The sequence below is a fragment of the Ornithodoros turicata genome, chromosome 8, assembly GCF_037126465.1.
Source record: "Ornithodoros turicata isolate Travis chromosome 8, ASM3712646v1, whole genome shotgun sequence".
Taxonomy (NCBI): domain Eukaryota; kingdom Metazoa; phylum Arthropoda; class Arachnida; order Ixodida; family Argasidae; genus Ornithodoros; species Ornithodoros turicata.
Window position 1 is genome coordinate 35,808,181 of NC_088208.1, and position 9,410 is coordinate 35,817,590.

The window sequence follows — 9,410 nt, forward strand, 5'->3', positions numbered from 1 at the left end:
CATTGAGTCTGGCAACCTTGTAGCCTCAGTGCCATTGTGCCTGTCATCATCCATCTTTGGCCCTGAGCCGAGGATGAACGCTCCGTTATCAGACGTGTTCCTAGCCATCGATTGACATCACAGTTGGAAAAAGTGACTACCCGCAGAAACATTGTGTCGCCTTCATTTTACTTATAAACATATTTCAGTCATCTGTCCTCTCTGGAACCTGCCAAACAGCTATGCGGAAGTGGTCACAGATAGTTCCGCCACATGTCACACTCGTTACGGTAACGATACTGTGGATCGTGATTGTACTCCCCATTGGCCGCGTAGTCCATCTTTAGTGGCGTACTGGCAGACGCTTTCCAACGTTGCCAGAGGACGTTTGGAAGTGTGTTAGGATTTCTGAAACGCAACTGCATGAATCAACTTTTTCGGGTGAAAAAGGAGCAACGCATGCGCAATTTTTCTCACCCAGTCTTGACGAATCCTGCGAACATCTTCGCCATGTCTTGCGCGAGGATTTTGTCATTTTCGTGAACTGCGGCTGACTCGGATATTATGTCCAGGAACCCAGTCGCGAAAACGTAGTCGAGAAACTGAGGCACTCCCAGCCAAGATCCCCACCACTTGTAATTGGGCGAGTAGGTGAACTCGTAGAAGAACACACGACTGCCCTCTCGGCTTACTTCTTCCAGGAAATACATGACGGGGCAGTAGACGAAGAAGTCACCGAGGGCCACAGCGACCTCTTCTATTAATAAAACCCCTAGCTTGGAAGCAAACGTCAAATTGTTGTATCCATAATATTGGATTATTTCGCTTGAATCCTTGATGCCGTACATATCCAAAAACTTCCTCAGCATGGACACCATCTTTGTCGCACTCAACAGCTGGTTGGCCGGGAGCTCGAAAATATTCATGGCTTCGGTGACGTACGACGTTCCTTCGGACTTTGTGTATCCAATTAGGATATCCAGCGGCTTCATTGTTTTCGCAGTTTCTCCTCTCTTCCAACGGTAGCCTTCTGATAGGGTTGGGCCAAAGAGAGCCCTGTCGCTGCTAGACGACAACTTCTTTCCTGCATTCACGGCAGCCAGAGGTGTTCTCCTCCTCAAGCAGGCTACCATTTCTTGTCGTAACCGCAAGTCCTGGAGCCCTTCCTCGCCTACTTCGCAGCCTAATATCTCGGCAAGAGAATTGGCATTTAAAAGCGCGGTGGCGCCGCTGTTATCGGGTACCGGCATGAAAGGAGAGCCACTGAGGAGAATGGCTTTCTGGAAAAGTGTCGAAGTCTGCTGATGAATTAGATGATACCCAACGGACGCTGCACCTGCTTCCTCCCCGAGAAGTGTCACTCTATCTCTGTCTCCGCCAAACTGGTCAATGTACCTGTGCACCCAGCGAAGGGCGTTCACTTGGTCTGTCAGACCGGCGTTGCCCGGGGCATCCGCTGTTTGAGCGTTGAGGAATCCCAAGACGCCGACGCGGTACGCGGGTGTAACGACCACGACATCCCACGTAGCAGCCATGAACTGACCGTCGTAGTACAAGTAGGTGCCTCCGCCGCCGTACTGGAATCTGCCACCATGAAAAACGACAACAACGGGCTTAGGCTTGCAGCGAATACTGGCCTGTCCAGGTCGCCATATGTTGAGACGTAGACAGTCATCTGTGGAGTGAGATTTAATCTTGAGAAGCGTCGGTATGGGACTCCAAGGCAGTTGAGGGCAGGGTGGACGCGAGCTTAGGTTCATTTCCCGCTGGTATTCAAGGATATCGGACGGGGCGAAACGATCAGACTTGCTCAAAACTTTCGCGTACTTCACGCCTAGGTATTCAGTTATGGTTCGTCCCATAACTGTCTTGACAAGACCGTGCTGAGAGTCGACGAGGTATTCACCTCGCGACTTGCTCGCTCCGGACAATGTGTAGTACATTATAACGCCTACGGTTCCGAGGGCTACCACTGTGGCTACGACGACGGCTGGAAGGATATAAATGCAATGAACAAACTAGCATTCTGTTACACAAGTGGATGCAGTAAATAACTTACTAGTTAGAGACTTGGGTGTCACTATAATAAATCCGTCTTCTGTGTGTGGGCAGCTCATTGTCCAACTCAGTGTCAAGTAGTGTTCGTGCTCCTTCTAATTGGACACAGAGCACGCGGCAGGACGCGTGACAAGTCAACAATACAAGGCTATAGCTATGGTGCGACATGCACGAGACGTGTATACGGATATTGTTGCCAGAGGTGTCTCGCCTGTAGTCTACTCCGATAAACGTCGTTTCCTGCGATTCTTACGAGTGACTTCAAACGGATGTTTCCTATGAAGTCTATTCACCTTTTTCTTCCGTTTTTCTTCTTTCTTTCTGCCAATAAAACCGCTACACCCCTAGATGGTCTTGGTGTTGATGGCGAGAGGGCTTGCAGTTGTCGGCCTCACCGAGGTGGGCCAAGTCACGACTGACGCCCTGGAGAACGTGAGTCCTGGGCCGACTTCTAAGGGAACTGTGCCGACGCATGTCTGACAGCGTCTGGGGAACTCAGGAAAAACCCCAGACAGCATAGCCGGCACCTGGATTCGAACTCTGGTACCTCCACCCCTGTGATTCTAAGTGGTTAATATGTGCTACATCGTGTCCGCGAGTGGCGTAGCCAGAAGGGGGAGAAGGTTCAATTCCCTCCCGAAGCCTTTACTTTGGTAGTGCATTTGAGAGAGGGGAAAGAGGGCAAAATGCTCCTGCCCCATGTAAAGTTCATCAAACTACAAACGAAAATAAAGTTAATCAAACCCCTCCCGAAATATTTTTTGACTACGCTACCGGCGTCCATTAGAGACACATGACGGCCAGTAAAGAACAAGTGTGAATTGCCCCATAGCTATTAAGGGCCCATTTCCTTTGTGGCTGAAGAAGAAGAAGAAGTATAGCTATTCATGGTATAGCATAGTATAGCTATGGTACACCATAGCATACTTCCATCTTTTGCCATCTTTTCCCTTGAACGGAGAAGAAGAAGCTCCGTCAGCTTCGTTACCTATCACGGACCATAAGAAGAAAGAGGAGGAAGAAGAAGGAGGCCAGGAACATCAATGCGAAGCCTTTCTCCGAGGGTTGTGTTACGTCGTGTTGCTCGTTGTCGGCCAGAGGAAAGTAAAAGATTGATTTGTAAGTGCATTTGCTTCTGTTCCGTGAATCTCTGGTGATAACTGCACGGCATGACAGCCTTTTTTTTTTCTTGAAGGTGGAATTGTGCTGTTCGTGGCAGTCGGCATAGGAGGTGTGGTGTTCACCTTCCTTATGATGCGTCACAAAGCCTTCCCCGAACCAACTTTTCCCCGCGAAAATACTGAAGAAATCGTGCTCAACAGGAAGATCTCAAAGTACATGGGCATCCCATACGCGGTGCAGATGACTAAAAGGTGGAGATTTTCTGCACCGCAGCAGTTGTACTTCTCCAGAAGGCACGTTAACAGGACGGGGTCATTCTCTCGTCTCGGTTGCCCACAAGTAAGTGCTGAATTCGTCGGATGCACGGAAGCGTCGATTTTTATCTTTTTTTTTCATTAATAGAGTTTCACCAGACCAGACGAAGCGACTCGTGCTCAGTATAAGGGGCGGATCAGGATTTTTCGGAGTGGGTTAGGACAGGCCAGCAAGCAAACCCGCATAGGTTCAATGGAAGCGCTCGGTGACGACAGGACCCCAGACAACACTTTATATCCTCTGGATGTGCCAATAATGTCCCTACGGATTGGTACATCCAGAGGATTCTCGGTGTTGTTGGGGGAATTGAGAGAGGTCAGGAGATCCGGCCCTATAGGTCCGCCCCTGGACACATATGACTTAAACACAGATCAGTTCTGACGCGGATCAGCTTAATCACTTAGCACGTAACGCTTAACGTAACTGTTCTGTCACTTTGCATACACGCCGCCACTCGTTACAGCCACTGTCGGTGCCCTTTCCCAGAAGGCACATATCCCAATCAAACAGCGAGGATGACTGCCTCTACCTCAATATCTGGCAGCCAAGCGAAGAAGACCTGCGATGCGGCTTGAAACCTGTTGTGGTCGTCTTGTTCGGCGGCGGCTTCCAGTATGGTGGAGGAGGCACGTACACTTTCTACGAAGGGAAATACATGGCTTCATTGTGGGACGTAGTAGTCGTCGTACCGGCCTACCGAGTTGGCGTTTTTGGCTTCCTCAACGCTGGTATTGCCGTGGCTCCGGGCAATGTCGGCATCAGAGATCAACTGGTAGCCCTTAAGTGGGTGAAGCAGAACATACACAATTTCGGAGGGTCGTCTTCTGATGTGACGATTCTCGGTAAGTATGTTACCGGTCTTGAGGTCCGTTCTCACTTGCGACGTCGCAAAACGCGAGGACATTTCGCGACACGGAAAATATAAACGTATCAGACTACATGTGTTGCATTGCAATATTCTTACATACGCAAGGTGATTCGCCATAGACACACATGAACTGGAAACTTTGTAAACCAGCGGGTTGTTTCTCGCTCTCTCTCTCTCTCTCCTCAAAGTACTTTTAAGTTCTTACAGCGTATTTGCATTTCTCTGTTTCTTTTTTTTTTTTCCAGACTTTGTCATGACACATGAATAAACACGAATAAGGTTGTAAAGCACTTGAATGTGCATGGTATTCGCAGGATCACATTTTAAAGAAATCAGCAAATATTCGTCCGTGCAGAAACGAACAACTGGAAACAGCAAAATGCGACCGTTTATGTCAGAACATCCTGAGTGCACGGTGCCAGCTTTCATCTTCTCTCTTTTTTCTGTTCGTGACAGACACATGTAACGTGTTTGTATTAACCAACGACATGTATACGTACCATAACTTAAAAACCCGAGACTAGCGGGCAAAAAAAACGACAAACCCCACCCGACAAACCTTGTCTGTGTTTGTCGTTTTTTTGTCCTCTAGTCTCGGGTTTTTAAGTTATGGATCCATACCACCAGCTCGCTTGCTACCTCTCTATCCTCTCGTTATGTATACGTAATGTTTACCATGTATATTTTCAGGCCACGAAGCTGGAGCTACCTCGGTAGGCTTCCACCTTCTCTTGAGTCACGCAAGCCTCCTCTTCCACAGGGCCATAATGATCAGTGGCTCCCCTTACGCGTTTATACGGAACAACACCAAAAACGCCACCGTAAACGTTCAAAATCTTGCCGCCGGTCTCAAATGCAAAGCTGCTGACGGTCCTGGTAAGATGCACTCTCTCGTCGCTTGCCTCCGAACGCGTCCCGTTAAATCCATCCTGGAAGCCGTGGATCGACGGAAGCTCTACTTCGGTCCAAGCTGCGACAACAAAGTAGTTGTTCTTAGTCGGGGTCTGCGAGACCAGCTCATAACATCCATGAAACCCGTAGACATCATCATCGGTTACACCACCAACGAAGGAAGCCACTATGTCGCGGAGTTTTTGAACTTCTTTGGTCTGTCGTCGAGACCCAAACTCAAGGGAGGAGACATTCTGTCACCCTTGTACGAATGGCTCTATCTCTATGGTGTTCAAGACCCGTCAACCGTGATTGACTTCTACAACATGAGCACTCCGGAGTTTGAACGTGAGGAGGGAACGGCGCTCTTGAGTTTTCTGGAAAGTCTGTTCGGGGACATGCTGGTCCATTGCCCCGTGAATTACTTCATCGAGAGAGCGACGCAAGTAGGAAGCCGGGTGTTCGCGTACGTGTTCGCTCACCTGCCTTATTACCGGTGGTGGAAGACATGGAAAGGGGTGCCTCAGATGTTGGACCTCATCTACGCCACCGGACAAGTGCATGTCATTGAGAAGGATTTCGGACTGGCTCAAGAGGAACTATGGTTCTCGGTAGACATGGCCAAGATGTTCGCTGGATTTGCGTGGAATGCGTAAGTGAGATGGGAGATGTGTAACTCTATTTATTTATTCATTCATTCATTGATTCATGTACCACTGCGACATTTTTGTACCAACGTGGAGAGGATGGGGTCCTGTGCATGCAGCAAACGGTTTGTCGCGTTCTTGTGGCAGCTTCTTGACGCATAATGTAAAACCCCGAGACTGGGGAACACGAAGCGACAAACACAACACGAAGTCTCAACACTGTGTTTCTCTTTCCCTCTGTTATGCATATATTTGTGGGCTGTGAAGTAAAGTTCTCAGCTGTGTTTGAGACTTCGTGTTGTGTCTGTCCCTTCGTGTTCCCTAGTCTCGGGGTTTTACATTATGCATCAACTTCGCCAGTTCGGTTGCTTCTTAGACATCTTTTCAGCTCCTTGATGTCAGTACGAGGAAGTCTTTCCTCCTTACGCTTATCCGATGTGACCTTGACTTGTTCATATCGTTTAGCGCGCGGGGTACCTTTCTTACCCATTACCGTTTACCCATTTCAGCAATCCAAACGTTCTACCCAGCACTACGTGGCTCCGCTGGGAAAAGGCCAGAGAGTCAGTTCTGGAGTTCAAACTGTCCAGGAACGCGACTAGGATGTACACAAGTCTTTCTCAGCTGCCGCACGAGGAGTATTGCAAATTTTGGATTCAGTATCTCAGCGCGAATTCAAAGGCATGACTGAATGCAAATACTACAGTTGTTCGTTCGTCGCGCCATCCAAGGCACGACGAGGCACATGGACTTATCAGTGTAGGCGCCTTTGTTTAATACTTCCATAACCTGAGGTTAACCATAACCTGTCTCCCTATTATTCATTCACGCCTCCTTAGTCCCAATGACGGAAGTTGCTTTCGACTTGCAGTGCTTAATGCAGTGGTGATACGCATCATACACGTGATGTTAGTTCGCCAATGAATACCTACCTTGGTATTGCTGTCCCCTTTTGCGAAAGGAATGTGGCATAAATATATGTTTTTATATGGCTGCGAAGGTTTAACAGTTTACGTCTAAGGCGAGGAGGGAGCAAAGCGTCTCCGCGGGTTCTTTGGCTGTGCCTTATTTAGATAGGTCTGCCCCGATTATTATTTATTACAAATTTGTACAAAAAAATTAGAAGAAAAGAACAGCACATCGCTTATGTCATCGTTCCTGGGCCCTGTGTGTGTGTATATGCACTCTCCGGTTCACAAGCATACTGTTTTGAAGATGTGTTACGTCAAATAATCGCGATTTTCTTCGTAAGACGATTCGTAACATCCTGCCGGTTCACAGGTAAACATGACTATCACGTGATGCATTGTCTGAAGAATTCACAATTAAATTACACAGAGCGTCGCAAGATCGCCATCATAGCTGTCACGCTCACTTGTCACTTTTTTCTAGGAGGCGACCACCATCATGCACTCTACGTTGCTATTTTGAGTTGCACATCGTTATTCATGTGAACCTCCCCTGATTGCCGATTTCCTTAATAAATTTCTCGTGTTTGTCTTACTTGCAATGCTCTATAATATGGATGACTTGCTTTATGGTCAGTTTTTGTCGGACACCCAAGTGTCGAAAACACCGAGGCACGACCATACGCGTACATACATACGCGTACACGTACATACGCAACATTTACACTGTGTTGATAACGCAAACGTGTTTTATATCTCGTTCGTTAGCATTCCCTATCAATAAAACTCTCTTTTACGTGCTGCCTGTCTGGAATAAATGGGTCGTGACACTTTGATACTTATGGTTCATGAAGTCACGCACGCCTTGTACTGCATGCTAGAGTAGTGAGTACAAGATAATGATTTTTTTAGGTGTCATAGTTGGCTATATAACCCTTCAAGAAATTTTGGCGTCGAACGCTGACATCAGGGGAATGAGTCTCGGACACCACTACTTGTAAGCATGTGACATATCCTGAAGCTATGATGCCACACTCCGATTAGTTTCAATGTTTCTTGTGTCAACTCTCTGCACGCCTATTAACCCAATTTGATGTGTAACTTGGAAAGCAGGTTCACGTCAATGAACGTAAACATCCCGTACATTTATCCGGGATGACTTAAACAAATCGAGTAAACGTGATCATTCAGAGGCACGAACACATGGTTTTTTACTCAAGTAGGAAGTGGCTCCTCTTTGGTTCAGCCATTATTTTCAAAAACCCTGTCGTTGATAGAATACAATCAATAGCCTTCTCGTGCGTAATTAAACATAATTTTTAAATAGTATCTCTCCTTGACAGACCATATTATACTTCTTAGTCATGAGGCCTTTTTGGCTGATGGCCTTTCAAATACGGAAAAGAAAGATTACTTTCCAGTTTTAGTTGACCGTGCAGATGCATGTAATATGGGATAACCAAAATATATAGAAATTGCCTGAAACCCGCCAAACTTAGGATAACTTGTTATCTCATTTGAACTTACCGGGTCAGCCTTCTCAGGCGAAAAACGTTTGTAATTCCAACTGGTTAATAACTTCCACTTGGTACTACTTTGCAACCCGCATTCATTTCAAATTGGAAATTATTTATATTAAACCACTCGAAATTCCAAACATTATAAAGCACTAAACAGTTTTAAACTAACATTTCGTCAAAATTTAAACGAAAATAACTCCATCAATAGTATATGTCACTTCCATTTATTCATGAAGGAGTTGGTGTGATATCCCACGCAATGAAAAAAACGACACACGTTTTACCTGGATTGTCTGCTATGTATAATTGCAAGAAAGACAGATCACAAAATATTTCGCGGGAGGGCACGTTGCGAGAGAGTTTGCCGTGTGCGAGGAAGTTCGCTGGGAGCTGCGGAAGTTGTGCGTGCCATCTAGGGGACGGCATCGAAACTACAGCTAGCTGTAGCGGGCGATAGGAGGTGGCGCTCCCAGTCCCAATCTCATTCCTTGAGTGAGGTTTACTTACGCGCTACATTTAGTTCGTTCCAGTATTCATATTTTTGAATACTACGCAGACGACACCGTAAGTATCTCGCTGATTGTCAGAAATCCGCCAAATTAGAGGCAATTTGTTATTGCAGTTGATGTTAACGAATATAACTCCAGTAATAATATGTCACTTCGGTTTATTCAATGCATTTTACGAATTTATTTTGCATTTATTGTAAAATATTTGAGCACTCGTTTGTATTCTCGCACGTTTCTCTTTGTTTAGAACAACTGTCTATGGTTTTTAGAAATTTCTCTTTGTTAATGGGCTTCATTCGTTATTTATCCTTCTCCATAAAGGTATGGGCAAGTGGATGTAATTTTCCTATATCTTGGAAAGGCGTTCGATAAAGTGTCACACACTAAAGTGCTGATAAAATTACAGTCCGCGTCTTCAAGAATCCACACTTCCCTGCATGCATTAATTCGTATTTACCTGACAGACAGTTTACCCCCACCCCACCCCCACCCCCTGGGAAAAATCCTGGGAACGCCCATGCTTCGTCGTCCTTACTTGTTAGCTCAGACGTTCCCCAAGGGGGGTGGGATATATGTATTAGAGGAAATGAAAA

General features: G+C 46.5%; 2 protein-coding genes across 2 annotated transcripts; one reads left to right on the top strand and one right to left on the bottom strand.

Annotated features, from left to right (window-relative positions):
- Positions 1–207: 207 nt before the first annotated feature.
- Positions 208–2,208, bottom strand: LOC135366208 (cholinesterase 1-like). Its single transcript, XM_064598878.1, has 3 exons — positions 2,039–2,208; positions 457–1,969; positions 208–387 (listed from the first exon to the last, which is right to left on the bottom strand). Exons 1-3 carry the CDS (start codon positions 2,094–2,096, stop codon positions 234–236), a joined length of 1,725 nt encoding a protein of 574 aa, XP_064454948.1. The 5' UTR covers positions 2,097–2,208; the 3' UTR covers positions 208–233.
- Positions 2,209–2,965: 757 nt separating this feature from the next.
- Positions 2,966–7,626, top strand: LOC135366209 (cholinesterase 1-like). Its single transcript, XM_064598879.1, has 5 exons — positions 2,966–3,156; positions 3,233–3,498; positions 3,938–4,316; positions 5,033–5,885; positions 6,390–7,626. Exons 1-5 carry the CDS (start codon positions 3,081–3,083, stop codon positions 6,565–6,567), a joined length of 1,752 nt encoding a protein of 583 aa, XP_064454949.1. The 5' UTR covers positions 2,966–3,080; the 3' UTR covers positions 6,568–7,626.
- Positions 7,627–9,410: the final 1,784 nt, after the last annotated feature.

What these genes read in the sequence shown, in the direction of transcription:
- LOC135366208 (XM_064598878.1), bottom strand. Translation starts at nt 2,096, where the DNA reads ATGAGCTGCCCACACACAGAAGACGGATTTATTATAGTGACACCCAAG. An exon ending in GACACCCAAGTCTCTAACTA is followed by an intron (nt 1,970 to 2,038) that starts GTAAGTTATTTA and finishes ATATCCTTCCAG; the next exon opens with CCGTCGTCGTAGCCACAGTG. An exon ending in GCAGGATTCGTCAAGACTGG is followed by an intron (nt 388 to 456) that starts GTGAGAAAAATT and finishes GTTGCGTTTCAG; the next exon opens with AAATCCTAACACACTTCCAA.
- LOC135366209 (XM_064598879.1), top strand. Translation starts at nt 3,081, where the DNA reads ATGCGAAGCCTTTCTCCGAGGGTTGTGTTACGTCGTGTTGCTCGTTGT. An exon ending in GGAAAGTAAAAGATTGATTT is followed by an intron (nt 3,157 to 3,232) that starts GTAAGTGCATTT and finishes TTTTTCTTGAAG; the next exon opens with GTGGAATTGTGCTGTTCGTG. An exon ending in TTCTGATGTGACGATTCTCG is followed by an intron (nt 4,317 to 5,032) that starts GTAAGTATGTTA and finishes GTATATTTTCAG; the next exon opens with GCCACGAAGCTGGAGCTACC.